Source organism: Equus przewalskii, chromosome 11, assembly GCF_037783145.1.
Source record: "Equus przewalskii isolate Varuska chromosome 11, EquPr2, whole genome shotgun sequence".
In the NCBI taxonomy this organism is placed as follows: domain Eukaryota; kingdom Metazoa; phylum Chordata; class Mammalia; order Perissodactyla; family Equidae; genus Equus; species Equus przewalskii.
The window spans coordinates 33,801,896-33,819,745 of NC_091841.1; the positions used below are offsets into that span (position 1 = coordinate 33,801,896).

The window sequence follows — 17,850 nt, forward strand, 5'->3', positions numbered from 1 at the left end:
GGGCCCTGGATGCCAGTGAGAACTCCACACCTCCCAGGCAGCAGGCAAGGGCCTGGCCCCAGGGGGTGTGCAGGGACCACCTGTGGGGTGGGCAGAGAAGCAGGCAGTGGCCTCGGGGTGCAGGGCCAGGCCACCCTCAGTCCCACACTGGCCCCAGCGCCCTCAGCATGGGTCACCAAGACGCTGAGGACACACACAGGCACTGACCTGAGAGAATTCTTTTTATTACCGCTGAACAGGTGGGCCGAGAGAGCGATGCTGCCTTCTGCTGACAGCTGCGTCTCTGCACAGGCCTCCCGCCCCAGGCACCTCGGTCCTGAGCCCAGCTTCCAGAGGCTCCCTCCTGGGCTGCGGGGGCATGAGGAGGGGGACACGGCCACAGGCTCGGGGCCCCTCCAGGCACCCCCAGCCTCCCCTTCTCCACCCTCTCTGAGCTCCTGAAAGCCAAGATCCAGGCTACGCTAGGAGAGAGGTGGGGGGACCCGGGGAGGAATCTCTAAAAATAACCCCACCCCTGAAAACAAAACCAAACCAAGTGGAACCAGACGTCAAGCCTCCTGGGGAAGCCCGTCCTCCTGGTGGATTTCTCTCAAACAGCAGAGCCCCGGGGGGAGGTGGGGCCGGGCCGCATGGAAGACCAAAGGAAGGAACCCCACAGGAGGAAACGCAGATCGTCAGTCCCATGAACATTTGTTGAGCGAGTGAAGGAAGTCCAAGGGTTCTTCGTGATAAGCGGCACTTATCCATCCAACAGGAAACCACGGCGGGGAGTCAGACGTGCTGTGCCCGCCGGCTTCTGGGGGGCCCCCCTCTGTGCAGCTGGCCCGCGGCCAGCATCACCTCCGACCTCCAGCCGAGCGTGCCAGCACGTGTGCGCACACGCAGACACGCGCAGCACCCGTATCACCGTCTCTCTGCACACGTGCACGCCTGCTGGCCGGGGGCTCACCTCTCCTTCACGTGGTTCTGTGCCCCCATGCCCCCACTGCCAGCCCCATCCCCGCTGCCCCCGCCGCGGCCCCCGCTGCTGCACAGCACCTCTGTGAGGTCGTCCATGACGGCGGTCTCTTTGGGGTCAAGCAGGTTGAACTCCCTGGCAAAGAGGATGAAGTGGACATAGAGTGTATTCAAGTGTCCGTGCAGCTCGAGGGCCAGGGTCTCCTTGAAGTGGGACGAGTAGATGTGTGCCAGCACGTGGAACAGGTACTTGCAGATCTTCTTCACCAGAGACTCGAAGGAGCTGGGGAATTCTCTGCCTAGGGAGAGGTGCCGCAGTGTCAGCCTGTACTCTGTTCTGTCCCTGAGGCCCCTCCTAGGCGGGTGCCCGAGGAAGGACGTGCCTGCCCAGCTCCCACCAGGCAGGAACGAGGAGACCAGACAGGCTTCTCCAGCCTCCCAGAACCCGGCACTTTCTGCAGGACCAGCCTGGAGGGCCCACTCGCTGCCTGCCCCCCAACCCTGTAGCCTCTACTGAAAGGCCATCAGCAGGCACTTGAGTGACTTGTCACCCCAGGCCTGGCCTCTGAGAGCTGCATCTCGTGGGCTGCCTGGAGGGTGGGTCCTCGCTGAGCTGTACTGGCCGCCTCTGAGAGAGGGGCCTGCAACCCTGCCACACACCACCCAAAGCCTGGACTCGGCCCCAAAGTCACATGTGTTTCCCTGACAGATGCTCTGTGGCTCCCTATGTGGACTGGGCTGCAGAGGAGGAAAGGAAGTGAGGCACCCGGCAATCTCCTGCCAGCCAGGTGCCACCCTCTGCAGCTCAAGAGCACACCCTGGCCAGGTCTGGACACAGCCACAGCTGCTGATCGCCAGCCCGCAAGCCCCAGCAAGGTGGCTGGGACAGCCATATCTTGCAGGGGGCAGTGGAGGCCACAGGTCCCAGAGCCTGGGGTGGGCGGGGTCTTGACCCTGGCCGGGAGGGTGCCAGCCTCATACTACAGCCCAGTTCCCCGGGTTACACCCTCCCACCTCCTTAGCTGCAGCCACACCCACCCTGTGCCCAGGGGCGCTCTGCCAGGAGAGACCTACCATATTTCGTGGGGAACACGTCCTCATCAGTCACCAGCTTCTGCACAGAGCTCATGACAAAGTCGACGTACTGCGGGGCGGTGCACTTGACCTTCTTGCCCCGCTCGTCGTGCCAGTAGTACTGTCTGTGGGGCAGAAAGGGCAGGTCACAGCACCACACAGAGACCCGGGCCCCCCTCCAGCTGCACAGCCTCCCGAGCTTCACACAGACCCCTCCCTCTGCCGGCCAACCCCACTCATTTATCTGACTTTACTCGGCCTTGGAACTGGCTTAGACTATGTCCCCCCACCTCCTGGAGCTGGGACCCGAGGCTCTGAGTAATCTGGCCCTGATTTCCTGAGCTCACGAAGTGCCCCTGGGTGACAGTCATGAGGGCTCACCACTCCTGCTACCCTGCCAGGCCTGTCGCCAGGACAGCAGGAGGCCCCATCTCCCACAGCCAGCCTGACCCCAGCCAAGAGAAAAGGCATGGCCTGGCTGAGCGGCCTGGAGACAATTCTGCTGCTGCTGCCTCTACCCAGAATCCCAACCTCCATCTAGTGCGAACCAGGTATTCTTCTCAGCCCTGAGCATCTATAGCTCATTTGTGCCAGGGGCAGGGCTGGGGGTTGGCTGCAAGACTGGGAAAGCACAGCTCCGACACTAATGGGCAGGCCCGCCCATATAGCCCTGACTGCCACTCAGGCACCAGGCCCTGCCCACTTAAATGTGGAAGGTCTGGGGAGCAACCCAGACGCAGCAAATGGCAGACTGCACCTGCACGGCCACCACAGCATGTCACATCTGCTCTAGGGCCGCCCCGGGGCACCACGAGGCACCAACACGTCCCATGTGCCCCACAAGGCTCAGGAATGAGCAAAGGAGTCTAGCAAAGCCCTAAGAAGCCTGCAAAACTTCCTGCCTGCCCCAGAAGTAAATATCCAGCAAGGCTCCCCAGCCAGAGCTCCTGCCCCTGCGCCCTCCCCCCTCCAGGGGTCTCTGCTCTATCCTCCTGCCTGACGTGGGCATGATACGGGGCAGCCCCGTGTCAGACCATCTGAGGACAGGAGACAAAGTCCATCTCAGTGTCTCCTCATGAGAAGACAAGGGAATCTTCCCTCCCTCCCCGGCAGGACTGCCCCACAGGAAGTCCTACAACTGGGCAGTGGGATTCTCCCATCTTCATTGTTCCTTTTTTCAGAATTGCTGTGGCCATTCCAGTGACTGCCCTTCCATGTAAACTGTGCAACCAGCTTGTTGATATCTACACAACTCCACCAGGATTTCAATTGGGATTGCATTAAATGAACAGATCAATTTGGGGGGAATTGACATTTTAGCATGTTGAGTCTACTAATCCACGAACACAGAATATCTATCTACTCAGGTTGTCTTTGATTTTGTCCATCAGCGTTTTGTAGTTTCCAGCACACAGATCCTGTGCACATTTCCTACAGTTTATACCTGAGTATGTCATTGTTTTGTAAATGGTACAGTTTTATTAGTTCTGGGTTCCAACGTACACTGCTGGTATACAGAACTATGATTAATTTCTGTGTGTTGGCCTTGCTAAATTTATTCATTTATTCCACTTTTTGCTAGAATCTTCGGGGTTTTCTACATAAACAATCATGTTGTCTGCAAACAGGGACAGTTTCATTTCCTCTTTTCCAACTTGGATGCCTTTCATTCCTTTCTCTTGCCTTATTGCATTACCTATCTTGGGTGAATTTTGGTATTTTGTGCTTTCTAAGCAGTTGATCCGGGTAATCTAAGCTATCAAATTTATGTACGTAGAGCTTTTTGTGATTTTCCTTATTATCCTTTTACTATCTGCTGGGTTTATACTGACCCCCTCCCTTCACTCCTTATACTGATAATCCTGCTCAAGATTTATCAATTTTATTGATCTTTTCAAGGAATCAGCTTTTGGTTCCATTGATTTCCCCTATTATTTTCAGAAATCAGTTTCAGTGATTTCTGCTCTTATCTTATTCTTTCTTTTCTTCTGCTCAATTTGGGTTTATTTTGCTCTTCTCTTTCTAGTTTCTTAATATGGAAGTTTAGATTGTTGATTTACGACCTTTCTTCTTCTTCTAAATAAGCATTTCATCCTATAAATTTCCCTCTCACCATCACTTTAGCTGCATCCACAAACTCAGGTATGCTGTATTTGCATTTGTGTTCAGTTTAAAACATTCTCTAATTTCCCTTGAGACATCTTCTCTGACCCAGGGATATTTAGAAGTGAGTTAATTTCCAAATGTTTGGAGATTTTCCTTTTATCTTTCTGTTACTGATTCCTAGTTTAATTCCATTATGGTAGATGACTTACTTTGTAGGACTCTGACTCTCTCAAGTTTGTCCAGGGCTGTTTTATGAGCCAGGATCTGATCTACTTTGGTGAATATTCCCTGTACACTCGAAAAGAAGGTGTATTTTGCTGATGAGGGTGGAGTATTCTATAAATGCCAATTCAACCCAGCTGGCTGACGGCATTAGCTTTATACTCTTGCTGATTTTCTGTCTGCTAGGTCTGTTACTAAGAGAGAGGTGTTGAAATCTCCAACTATAACGTGACCTTTGTCTGATTTTCCTTTCAGTTCTGTCTGCTTTGTGTACAAGCTCTGCTGTTGAGTGCACACACATTCAAGATCAATACTTGCTGATGAATTGGCCCTTTCGTAGATAAGCAATCTTCTTCTGTATCCCAGCTATTTTCTTTGCTCTGAAGTCTACTCTGTCTGGTATTAATAGAGCCCCTTCAGCTTCTTCTAGTTAGTGTTTTGTTGGTGTCCCTTTTTCATCCTTTCCCTTTTAACCTGCCCATGTCACGGCATCTCAAGTGAGTTTCCTGTAGATGCTGCATGGCTGGCTCGTTACAAATTGGTTCCTATAATCTCTGTCTTGTAACTGGCACATTCTCACCACGGATGTGGCCTGTGATCACTGGTCTGTTTCAATTTAAATTCATTATATGCTGCTATTTGTCCCTTTTTCATTCCTCAGATTTCCTCTTTCCTGCCTTCTTTTGGATTATTTTTTAGTATTTCCTTTTATCTATGATTTTCAGTATATCATTTTTAGTGGCTTTTTTAGTGGCTGCTCAAAGGATTATAAAACAGTCACTTCATTGTTCACGCTGCACTTGAACCAACATGTTGCACTTTGGAACGCAGAAACTGCCCCGGTCTGGCCCCTCTGCCCACCCTGTGCTGCATTGTCTCTGTGCTCCCCCTGCAGACGCTGAGCCCGGGAGGCAGAGTTCTGACTCCGCTCACCCACCAAACGCGTTTAGAGAACTTGAGAGGAGAGAAGCAGTCTAGCATCTGCCTCATTTCTCTTGCTCCTCCTCCATTCTCACGCTCCACGTGCCCTCTGCTGTCATTGCCCTTAGTCTCAAGAGCTTCCTGTAGCAATTCTTTTGGAACAGGCCTGCTGGCTATGAATTCTCTCAGATCTCCTTCACCTGAGAAGTAGCTTAATTTCACTTCATTCCCAAAGGGCATTTTCACTGGATGGAGCACTCTGGGGTGACGGTTCTTTCCTTTCAGCACTTTGGAAACACCATGGTGCGTCCTCCTGGCCCCAGGGCTTCTGGTGAGAGCACAGTCACTCCCACTGCTGCCCCCACAGGTGCTGTGCCACCAGCTCTGCTGCTGCTCAGGTCTCTTGTTTTCAGCAGTTTGATCACGACATGTCCATATGTGGATTCATCAGGTTTATCCTATTTGGAGTTCATTCAGCTTCTTGAATTTGTATGTTTGTGTCTTTAGAAACTTGGGAAGTTTCCAGCCATTATTTCTTCAAGTATGTTTTTGGCATGGCCCTTTCTCCTCTCCTTTTGGAACTCCAACATTACCCTCTGGTTTCTGTCCTACACGCACCAGCCAGGTGGAGACAGGCCTCAGCCACACTCCGGGCCCTGGTGGACTTGCTGGTCGTGGGACAGCAAGTGGCTCTGTGGACCTCTGACAAACCTCCCTTTTTCTCTTTAACTCAATTTGTATGAGTTTCCGTCTTGATTTCAAATGACTCCTAGGAAGGCCATATACACCCACTCATACAAATCTACAACAATCCTATGAAGTATGTTACAGACGAAGAGGAGGAGGAGTAGGAAAGGATTTAAGTTCCCTGCATCTCCAAGTTTAACATGGCAGAGCCAATGTCTAGACACAGGTCTGCCTGACACCAAACCCTATGCTCTGTCAAGGAAGCTCTTCTCAAACACACTGATCCTGAAAGGCACGTGGGAAGAGAGCAGCAGGGGAGCCCCAGCTTCCCCACCTGCCCGCTCTGTGGGCCACCACTGTCACTGCCTGGCCAGGCGCGTAGCCTGTAGGAGTCCTCCTGAGCATGCCATAAACGCTCTCAGGCGCTCTCGCCCACCTTACATCTGCCTCCAGGTCTACTCCACAGGGACCACTCTGTCCCACCACAACATCCTCCTGGCCTGAGCTTGCCAGCACTGCCCACCCAGCACTGCCCACCCTCCCTTGGGCCATGCCTGGCTGTGTCTAGCTGGGGACACTTGTGACACCTGAGCATCCCATCAGCAGCTGTCTCTGGGTGAATAAGGAGTGGAGAGCTGACTGTTGTCTGCACTTGCTCCCACATGACCCAGCCCCAGCCTGTGACACATCGGGACCATGAAAGTGGTGCCCAGAAGGGCTGAACGCCAACAGGGGGCACCCTCTGCCATCTGCCTGTGCTGAGGCTTTTGATGGGTTCTCAGCAAGAGCAGAGCTCAGCTTGTCAGGGTCTAAGCTGGGTCTGTGCCAGGACTGTGCCTGGAGCCTGGCCAGCAGTGTCTGTGGACAGGATGAACCCAGGATGGCACACACAAATGTGTGTTTACCAGCAGAGGCTGGGAGTTCACATACACTTTTATCAGTGTCTGACCTGCAGGCCCTCACAATGAAAAGAAGACATCAGAAAGGAGCTTCTGTGCCTCCTCCTCTGCCACACACCCCCAGGCTGAGCCCCTATAGACCCAGCCTCTGGCCTGAGGCCATCTTCCATCACTTATGCTACTCGGAGTTGGTGGCAAGTCCATGCCATGTGGCAGCTTTCCTACCACAGCGTGCTCAAGAGCTGCTGCGAGGGGCCGGCCCCGTGGCCAAGTGGTTAAGTTCGTGTGCTCTGCTTTGGCAGCCCAGGGTTTTGCTGGTTCAAATCCTGGGTACGGACATGGCACTGCTCATCAAGCCATGCTGAGGCGGCATCCCACATACCACAACTAGAAGTACCCACAACTAAAAATACACAACTATGTACCAGAGGATTTGGGAGAAAAAGGAAAAATGAAATCTTTAAAAAAGAAAATAAAGAGCTGCCACAAAGCTGGCAGGGTGCCTTGGAGCCCCTCAGGGATGCCTGCTTCCTGAGGAAATGCATCTGCCCGAGCTTCCAGAAGAGAATGACCAGCACCTGGTCTGTTGGGAAGTCACCAAGAAGGCATCCCAGCTCCAGGAAACCAGCCAAGGGAGAAGGCCTCCTCCACCCAGCCCTCACCACCCACTTCCTTCCTCCCTCCCTCACAAAGCAGGAGCTCTGAGGAAGAGCCGTTACTTGACTGGACAATTAACTGAAGCAGGGAAGCACTTCCAGCTTCATGGTGCTGTTGTCTTAGGAAACCAGCCTGGGCATGTCCTGTGGAAACATCCCTGCCTCTAGAAACACAGCCTGTCAGTCTCTGGCCGGCTGCTGGTGTCCCGGGTCCCAGTGGGACACCATCACGGGTGTCTCTTCCCTGATGGGCTGTGTCCTATTTTCCTGTCAGGCCCTGGGCCCTGTTGGAGCAGGAAGACAGGGTTGAGGAAGGCTTTGCACCATTGGGAGGCCTCGCATGGGACACAGTGAGAGTGGGGTCTAAGAAGACGGGTGCTGCAGTAGAGGCTGCGGCCCCACAGCCCACCCTAGTTCCCACAGGCCAGGCCACAACCAGGCAGCAACTCACGTGTTGCACACGGCCATCGTCTGGCACGCCTCTCCTGTGCAGAATTCCGAGATGGTGCTATACTGCAGGTTGACATGGTGGAAAAATGTCGTGGCTGGTAGAGAAGAGAAGGACCAGGCATGAAAACCATTGCCGCGGAATCGTTCCTGTCTCCACTGCCCACAGGCCCGGGAGCAACAGAGCTTTCCTGGGACCCTGGGGCAGCCAGCGCTTATCAGAGACAAGACAAGTCCCCAGCGTGGAGCACTCGCCTTGGGTGCTGGCTGCCAGCTGCCACCATGCAAGGGGTGGGGGGCACGGGCCTGGACAGCACCAAGCTGCGCAAAGAGCTGGTGGGCATCTAGATCCGAGTCCTTTCTGTGAGGGGTGGGGGCAGACCAACATGCCCCCTACCCTGCAAGAGGTCAGGGCCCTGGGACCCACACCCCTGCTCTTACAAACAACAACTGGATCAGGGACATCTGCCTTGGCATTGACTAATGCAGATGGCAACTCTAGCTCACCATCCATGAAGCCCACCCCACTTCAGAGAATGGCTCCCTGTGGGTTCCACGACCTTCCGTGTGGCATTCTATGAGCCCTGAGCCCCGGGCCTGCCCAGTGGGTGGGATGAGATCTGCTGTCTTCTCCCATGGGCTGCGGCCTTCCCACAACCCAGCACTGGTAGCCTCGCAGCTGCCCTCCTGCCCCACAGTCCCTCCCTGGCACTGGTGTCCCATCCTCTGTGCATCCAGGACCCACACCGATGCCCCTTTGTCTGTGGGACCCCGAGTGCACTGCACAGCTGGCCATCCTGTGCCTCAGCTTCCTGCCTGGGGAGCTATTGCCTAGCAGTGGGCCACTCAGGCCGCACAATCTCTGCAGTGGGTGGGGAGCTGATCACCAGCTTTGGGGAGTCCTTGAGGAAGCAGACCACCTTCACTGCTTCCCTGCCAGCTGCAGAAGCTGTGGTACCCCCACCCCGCCCCGCGCCCCACTGCCATCTGCCATGCATGGGCTGACCCTCCCACACGCACTGTTGCTGGCCAGCCATTCGTTGAGGTCGATCTCCCGGGGCAGCACCACCAGCTCCTTGAATTCGAAGTCTGTGATCCTGGACTTGGTGTACTCAGGCTCCAGGTACATCTTCTTCTCCTCTGCTGCAGGCTTCTTCCCGTTAGGCTTTGCTTTAGACTTCCTGCCAGTGAGAAGGGGGCATGGAATCACCACATGGCAAGTGAAACATGGAAGCCACAGGCCGGGCCCCAGGAGACAAGCGAGGCTGTCCCTGCCAGTGGCACACCAAGGGGGTCTCCAGGGACAACACCCTGGGAAAGTCTGTTCCCACCAGGTGCCAGAAGTGGAAGGAAGCTGCCCTACGCCCATGCCTTCCCCCACCGTCACCAAGGACCTATGCAAAACGAGCCAGCCATCCTGCCTCTGAGAGGGGAGAAGGAGATGTAAGGACACCAGCTGGAGGCCTGAAGTCAAGGGGCCAAGCCTGGAACCCAGGGCAGGCAGGCAGCTCTGGGCCCACTGAAGGGGTAGGGTGGGAGCCACACTAGTCAGCCCATGCTCCACATGTGACACTACAGCCCTGCAGCCATCTTAGCCCATGCCTTGAGCCTGGGGTCCCAACGCAGGACAACCACACAGGACACAAGGATGGCATGATTCACCTGGGCTCTGAGCCTCTGAGCACAGTCCCACCATGCAGGTGTGCGTCCTTCTGTGCAGATGGCCCAGCGGCCCGTGCCTACTCAGCACTTGCTGTGTGCCCGACACCCCGAGGCTCACCCCACTGCAGGCCTCCTACCATCATGGTCCCGGGCTCACTCTGGACACCTGTCCCACTTGCCCCCCTTCCTTGGGGGACACCTGTCACGCTCCCCCAGCAACCAGTGTGGCTGCCAGGTAGGGGCAGAGGGAGGTGGAAGCCGGATGTCACAGAGAGTGGCGGAAAGGAGCATTTCTCACTAAAATTTTTTGTTTAGGAAATAGTTCTTTTCCATAAAAATATGCTGCTATAAACACAAAACGGATACATGTTTTTACACAAATGAATACATATTTTTGAGATGTCTGCTTTCATTAGAATACAGTCAACATCAGTAGCTAAACCCCATGAACCAAAGCTCTTGGGTGCTGAAGGGGCCCATCCTTTCCACAGTGGGGGAGGCCGTAGCCACAAAACCAGCCCCCCTCTGGCTGCCCGTGAGGCTGGAACCGGGGCTGTGGTGCATGTAGCCGGGGCAGGCCAACGAGGTAGTGCATCCCCCAAGAAGTACACTGCCCGACAGAGCAACCCAGAGCCCGCGGCTGGGAATGCCAGCCTAGGCCGGGTTTGACACAAGTCACTGTGTCTGTTGTACATGGGAGCCCACAACGGACAAAACATGCCCTTAGTGAGTGGGTCTTGCAGAGGGCTGCGCATCTCGGACACACCCGTCCCAGCAGCGACCACCCAATATCATGGTGCGGGGGCCTCTGCTGGCCCCTCACTGTCCACGGTCAGCAGTGGGCAGGCTGTGGTCTCCGCCAACCTACAGGGGTTCTCCAGCATTCTGAAGTTTAGAATTGGGTTCCTGGGGGAAAGTTTGAGGAAACCGAAGGAAAAAAATCCCTAACAGCATGGATTAGTCTCTTGGTTCTTAACTGAACAACTGAATTCTTTAATGACACACATCATGAGTTTTAGAAAACTAACCTCGAATCAATACTGTCATTGACCAGAAAAGGCCACCTTTGGTTATAAACTCTCAAGGGGGCATAACGTAGGAGGCGGCCCCTTTCACCGGGCGGAGGGCAACCGAGGGCAGGCACAGAACACCTAGCGAGGCCCCTTGCCCTGAGGAGCAGCCACAGGCCTGAGGGACACGGCCTTGCACTGCCCCAAGGGAGAATCGGACCAACGTGCCCAGTGCAGGGTCTGCGTGTGTCCTGGAAGGAGCCCCTCTTACAGAGCCTCCCTGCCTGCAGTAGTGAGGGGTCAGCAGTGGGCACACTCCCGCTGGGCAGAGCAGTGGGCACTAATGTCGGGATAGCCTTGGGCCCACTGCACTGAGGGCTGTTCTCCTTGGCCCAGCCTCCTGCAAACCAGGGAGGGCTGTGGTTGGGGGGTGAGCAGGGGACAGGCAGGCTGAGGGCCTGGGCTTAGGAGCCAGTGCATGTGACCGGGCCCCACCAGCTCACACCCTTGTGGTCTTCAGCACCTACAGGAGGAGAAGCAAACTGCCCACTCCTGGCCTGTCGCTGCCACGCTGCCCGATGAAAACGCACTACAGGCCTTGCGTGGGGCACGGGCCCTCGGGGCTGTGCTGAGAACCTGTTGCAGTCTGGTTCTCTGTGCATCCCTATCCCCTGCCGGCCTGGTGAGGCCCACGTTTGGGGGGAGGGGAGGTTGTTGCATGGGGGTGAAAGGTCTCTGCAGCTCCTTGACCCTGTCCTTTTCTTTCTCCTGTTTTGAAAAGTTGCTAGTGGTTTATTTTAAAAAAACAGGAAGGAAAAATGCTCCCCGAATGCCAGGGAAATGTTTTCCTTCTGGCTTCTCACAGCAGATCTTCGCCTTAAAAGGCGACGTATGCTCGGCCTCTGGGTGCAGCGCCGGGAGTGGCCAGTGCCAGGCAGGACCGCAGTGTCCTGGGGACAGGGTGGGACGGAACCTGACCTAGGGCTCCTGACCCAGGGCTCCCTGCCCTGCTTAAGTGGGCTGAGGCTGGAGTGTAGATGTGGACACCACACAGGCACGCACACATGCAGTAGGTACTTCAGGGGTCCCAGAGGTGGGGGGTGGGGGTGTCCACTGGGGAGAAGTGTGGACATTAGGTTCTCGGGGCCCTGCAGCCCTCAGCCCAGGACAGTGAGGCTCTCAGCCTTCCCCAGAGGGGTGAGAGCACCCAGGGCTCTGCTGACGCCCTCAGACGCTCCCCTGGGACATGGGCGGGCCACTTTGCTGCCTGCCCCAGCCCTTTTCCTGACCTTGGGTCTCTGCTATGGAGTCACATGCAGTGGAAGGTTGGAAGGTTCCCCGTGCACACAGCCCCAGGCACGAGGAACCAGCCTGCAGAGTGCGCCTTGAACCCCATACCAGCCTCGGCTTCGGTCACTCCTGAGTATCCAACTACCGGAGAGATTCTCAACCATGAGCCTGGTCCAGGCAGACCCTGACTCCCTCACCTGTGCTCTAAGTGCACACCTGCCCGCAACTCACCTTGATGCACACCTGGCCTGTGCTGTGGCCACTCCTGGCCGGCCACATATGCTGAGCCTCAACCTCCAGGTCTGGAGGGGCCTATGATCACATGTGTAGGGATGGGGAGTGGTGGGGGCCCAGGCTGTGAAGTGGGCTGCCTGACCCACCCCTCCCCTCAGCTCTGCCATTTAGGAACCATGTTACCTAATGACTCAGGGAACCCCTGTCAGCATCAGCCTGCAAGTAGTGGCTACATGGGCAGAGCGCCAGCAGGAACCGCCATCACTTCAGGGCATCCCGGGGCCTCGTGTGCAGGCCTGCTCCAGGACGCTGTCTTATTAAGAGTGTGATGTCCTCACGCCAGCACATTTGTTTCCAGGGGAGACCGTGAGCCCCTGCAGGCCTCGGTTCTCAGAGGGGCCAGGTGAGGCAGTCCCAGGAGGACCTGTGGGTTTACACTCCATGAGATGGGCCTCAGAAGCTCCGGGTGGGCGCCAGGACCTGGGCTGCAGTCCGTGTGGTCAGAAGGTCTCAGCCTCCTCACCTCCAGCAACAAACAGGCAGGCGCACGCCAGGACCCCCGAGCTTAGCTTCCACAAGCTGGTTCCCCTGAGTTTCACTCCCATCACCCAGAGCTGGCCTGGGGCCCCTGGACCTCGGCACAATTTGAGATGACCTGTCAGCCAGCCCAGACCTCTCTGGATCCTGGTCACTGAGTCTTCATTCACTCAGTCTCACAGGGCAGACAGCAGATAATGGACACTGACCAGAAGGTGGCAGGACCAAGGGACAAGCCTGTCTGGGGCTTGTCTGGGGATATACAGGGCCTCTGCGCCAGGAAGGGCCCGTGCAAGAGGGGCCCCAGAAGCCCAGCCACACCTGAGTCTCTCTGACCCCAAGTTCTGTCCCCTACATGGCAGAGAAGGTCCCTTTGAGTGGCAGAAGCGGCCCTGGCCCAGCCCCATTCCTTTGCCACCAGCAGCAGCTGACTCAAGATTTCAGAAAACACACAATGGCCTTCAAAGTGGAACAGGCTGCTGCAAGACACCTCAGTGGTGCCTGCCCTCTGTCCCCACAGACACCCTAGAGGAGAGAACAGAATTCTGCCCCCCACCCCATAGGCTCTGGCTCTGAAACAGGCTCCGTCCAGCCCAGGCCCAGAGGTCCACCCAGGGGCTGTGGCGGAGCTCCTCTCTGGCTCTTTCCACACTGCTCGATCCAGCGAGAGGCGGAGTCCCTGGTGTGGAGGGACGACTGGCAAGGCCTTGGCCACAGGCCAGATGGAATTGCCCTGAAGGAGATGTCCTGAAGGAACCAGAGGGTGGATGCCAGGCCTCAGCCCACCAGAGCCTGCTGTGACTTCCCGGGAGGAAGAGCCCAGCCGAGGGCACATGCAGAGAACCCAAACAGAGCCCCCAGTGCTGCCCCCATCTAACAGGCTCCAAGACTGGGCCTGCCTAGCAGCTTCCATCCGTTTGGGAGGGCCCAGGCTCCAGTGGAAACCCCTTCCTACTGTCTCCACACTGGGTGCCGGACCACCCAGCCTCACCCATCACCTCCCTGGCTCCTGACACCTTTACTGCCGTGGGGGCCCCACAGCCCACGCATGGACCCAGCTAGGTCCCTCTGCCAATATTCTTGGCCTAGCACTTTTCCTGTCTACAAGACCCTGTCCAATGTCACACCACCCAGTCCCACCAGGAAGGCCCCTGTGGTTGCTTGGTGTGGCCTACAGACATGTGGCCCAATCTGGGCCAAGTGAGGGGATCTGAGCATGCAGGAGGGAGACCCCTGGGACAGGCCCCAGAGGAACTGGGTGCTATAAGAGGAGTCCCACCCCAGGAACATGGACACACCACCGGGGATCCCCCACCTGCCTGCACATGGCCAAGAGCACTCGGCAGTGGGCCGGAGCTGAGGGAACACTCTGAGTGCCAAACGCTGATGTGACTAGCAGTCGGTTCCCCCTCATCAGCTCCCCGTCACCATCACAAGTTACACGGCTGGCCCCCATTATGGCCCAAGGAGCAGGTGGTTACCAGGCACGGAGAGCCCCTGGGCCACTACAATGAGGCCCCGGCTGGCATGGTACCCCTCCAAGGAGCAACAAGTAACTTCAGGTTTCGAAAACGATGACTCCTCGAGGCACCAGTCCTGCTGGGCGGGGGACTGGTGGTTCTGCACTCGCCCAATGCTGAGCCCAGCTGCGTGCCCCCCAGATGCCTGCCCGGCTGTCAGGCCCACTAAGGTTCTCACCGGGAGAGGGACGCACGGCAGACTTGGGAGGCGGCCCCCATGGGAAGCTGTGGGAAGCACAGAGACCCTGCAGGAGGGTGGGCAGGCACTGGAGGTAGCTCTGTCTGGAGACAGCCTCATGGACAGAGGAGGTCAAAGGGCTGGAGATGGGGAAGCAGGGTTTTTGGGAACCTACGATGAGTGAACAGTGCACCCAAAGCGCCCAGGCACAGGGAGGCCCCACCAACATGCTCCCCGGAACACTTGGCGGGCACTGTTGGGGTCTGAGAAAGGAGGGGCCCATGGAGAGGATGCCTGGAGGACCCTCCTCACTCCAGGCTCCCCGGGCAGGAGGCGCTCAGCAGCTCAGCTCCTGTGCCCAGGCCCACACACACACAGCCCAAGGTCCAGCCTTTACCGACCTTCCTGGGGAAGGTGACAAGGGCACAGGCTGGGCAGGGGAATCACTGACAGGGCTGTGCAGGCCACACCCTGGGCTGCTACAGGGTCAGCCCTGTCACCCCCACAGCACAGCAGGCCAGACATGAATGGGACCCTGACCTAGGGCTCTCATCTTCTGTGAACATCCCGCCCCCAGGGCTGGTGAAAACACAGGGCACCCAACCAAGTTCCTGATGCAGCGGGCCCATGTGGGCCTGAAACTGCACTTGTGACACCGGGAGATGCCCACCTGGACCACGTCCTCCCCCATCGTAACTGGTCCTGGCGCTGCCACACCCCCTTCCTGTCACAGAGCCTGGGAAGCTGAGGGTTGGAAGACCCCCCCAACAGGACCCCTGCTGGATCCAGTCAGATCCCCACAGGCTGCGGCCAGCCAGGCAGTGCAGAGAGGGACATGCAGGTCATTTCTCTTGTGGGTTTAACTGCCTGGCGGTCAGCACCCCCAAACAAAGCATGCTTTCACAAGCCTTTGTGTCCCCTGCAAAATAAGAGACCCATTGAGAGGGAAAGAGCCAATGCCAACTGAGAAAGGCAGGCAGACACCCTGGACCCAATGCCCTGGCACACCAGGTGCTGCTGACCCAGAATCTCAGCCTCGATGGGGCACTCTGCTCAGAGCACGCTTCACCCCCACGCTCTGCCTGTGAAATGCGCTGCCCTTCCTCTGACACCTGGCTGAAACATCACCTTTGCCAGGGAGGACGGCCTCGGCCGTTCCTCTCCCACAGGCCGGCTGGACTTCTGCAGTCACATGCCAGCTCACAGGGGCAGTCCTGCCTCCCGTCTTCGCGGAGCCTGTTTCAGCGTTCAGCCCTCTCTCTCCATGCACACAGGCAGGCACGCTCAGAGGAGTGTACACACGAGCACTCACACACACACTACATGGTCCTCCACACACTGTCGACGATGGTCACCATGCCTGATTTGAACCGACACCTGGAGAAGAGTTCCGCCAACAAGCCTCCCTGTCACATCACATCACAGACCCGGCAGGCCACAGGGCAGAGCCCTGCTTACCACTTCAACTCCTCTGAGTCCTTCCTGTGGGGCTCGCAGGCAGCCTGCGGTGGGGAAGGACCCTGTGGAAGAGGAAGGTGGAAAGCAGAGGTGCCCAGAGACGGCTGGAGGTTGTAGAACCCAGCAATCACTCCACGAGGACTACCACTAGTCGGGCTTGGCCCTCATCTCAGACCCGCACCAAGAGGCTTGCTGATGTGGTTATGATTAAAGACAGAAGTGGAAAAGCAAGAGATACTCACTTTCATTTTAAAAAGCATGACCCACTGAAATGACAGGCAAATACAAGACTATTACGTTGAAGGAAACTGGATTTGAGTCTAAGCTGTGACACCTCTGAGCGATGACTGCTGGGGCTGAGCTGTGGCCCACAGGGAGCCCCCCTCTGTGGGCCCAAGGAGCCTGCCTCTGCAGCTGCGGAGCATGCCCTGCCCCCCGCCCTCCACACACACGTGTGTGCACACACACTCTCCTGCACTCCTGAAAGACACTTCTCCTGAGACAGAAACAGTGCTGCAGAAGGTCTCTCAGCCTGTGTGTGGTACATGGAGGCCCTGCTGCAGCAGGTCAGGAGGAAGAGCCGGACATCAGAATCAGCTTTTCCGCAACACGCCCCACAGCAGACCGCAGGGGCCCACATCAATTCTCCAGATGGGGCAACTCGTGGACAGGCTCTGGTCACCCTGCCACAGACAACAGGCTATACACCCTGCCAGTGGTGAAGGGCCTGTCCAGTGGGCTTGGGAGGCGACAAGGCAGGATGGCTGTGGTCATAAGACATGTTAGCCAGAAAGACGGAGATGGTCACAAGTGGGCCGTGTTCTCACCAGACCCTCTTGGGCCACATCTCCCACAGGGAGAGCTCCCTGACACGAGCACCAGCGCAGGAAGTGCAGGCATTTAGGGAAAACTCCCTCCAAACAAAGTTCCTGACCAAATCAGGCTCCCTGAGCCCATCACGCTCCGGGGCCCACAGAGGAAGCTGCATGCCCCACGATAGCGACTTGACCCGGGAATGTGATCGACGCAGACAACACCTACAGCCACGCCCCCCAGCCTGACCCATGGGTGGTCTAGGGACAGTCAGACAACCTCCACCGCTGCCCCCCAACCGTGGTCACCTGAGTACTTTGCCGACTGCCTGAAGCACCATTTTGCAGCGGAGTCCAGTTTTGGGGGGCTGGCTGAGCAGAGCTCGGTCTGCGGGGAGACCACTGTGGTCTCCAAGCATGATGGGGCAGCGCAGGGGTGGGGAGGGAAACTGGGAGCCACGGCTTGGGACGGCCCTCCTTCCTTCCCTCGCTGGGCAGCCCTGACTGGGGCCTGCCGACGGCAGCCAATAAGGACACGCGGGGGGGGGAAGGAAGGGCTCTCTGGCCAACCAGCCCGGCCAGGCAGGAACAAACAGCTGCTCCTTTGACAGGCGAAGGCCGGCCAAGTCTGGTGAAGTGAGAGAGGAGTGTCTGAACTGCCTTTTCAAAGTGGCGCCGCACGGGCGCTGGTGTGGGGCAAGGCCACTGCTGTGGGCACAGGACAGCCCACGGGAAGGACCCAGGGTGACACTGTAAAGCCCTCTGACATGGCCGGGAAAGCTCTTCTGAGCAGGCAGCAGCTCTGCCCAGTGTCCTGGGGCTGGTACACACCCCTTGCCTGACCCCAGCCTCTCCAAGACAAGAAACCAGCAGGCAGGGTGCCCCTGGCCGGGCAGCAGACACACCTCCGTTCGGACAGACTTGGAAGGACGAGGACAGCCAGCTTCCAGGGCGTCTAGAGCAGGTACTGAGCTGCCACTGGGCAGAGGCTGCTCCCACAGCTGCTGAGGACAGCAGACCCTGACGGAAACGCCCGGAGCACCTTCCTGTGGGGGTGCAAGAAGTTGCATGGCCAAGGCCTTCTTCACAGCTGGTCCACACACAGGAGACCACAAAGTACTGAAAAATGAAACTTCTGGTATGACATTCTGCTCAGCCCTGGTGTCTCAGTTCTGACCAC

At 57.1% G+C, this 17,850-nt stretch overlaps 1 protein-coding gene across 8 annotated transcripts in view; it reads right to left on the bottom strand.

Annotated features, from left to right (window-relative positions):
- Nucleotides 1-203: 203 nt before the first annotated feature.
- MOB2 (MOB kinase activator 2) overlaps nt 204-17,850 on the bottom strand; it is a 63,893-nt gene continuing 46,246 nt past the window's right edge. For 7 of the 8 annotated variants that reach the window (XM_070565946.1, XM_070565947.1, XM_070565950.1 and 4 more), the window contains 4 exons: nt 8,990-9,150; nt 7,974-8,067; nt 2,032-2,156; nt 204-1,256 (listed from right to left, as the gene is read on the bottom strand). In XM_070565946.1, coding sequence (XP_070422047.1) covers nt 946-1,256; nt 2,032-2,156; nt 7,974-8,067; nt 8,990-9,150 — 691 coding nt within the window. In that variant the 3' untranslated portion in view covers nt 204-945. Of the gene's footprint in view, nt 1,257-2,031; nt 2,157-7,973; nt 8,068-8,989; nt 9,151-16,979; nt 17,168-17,850 lie in introns of those variants that run through there. The other variant, XM_070565944.1, reaches the window with a different exon arrangement.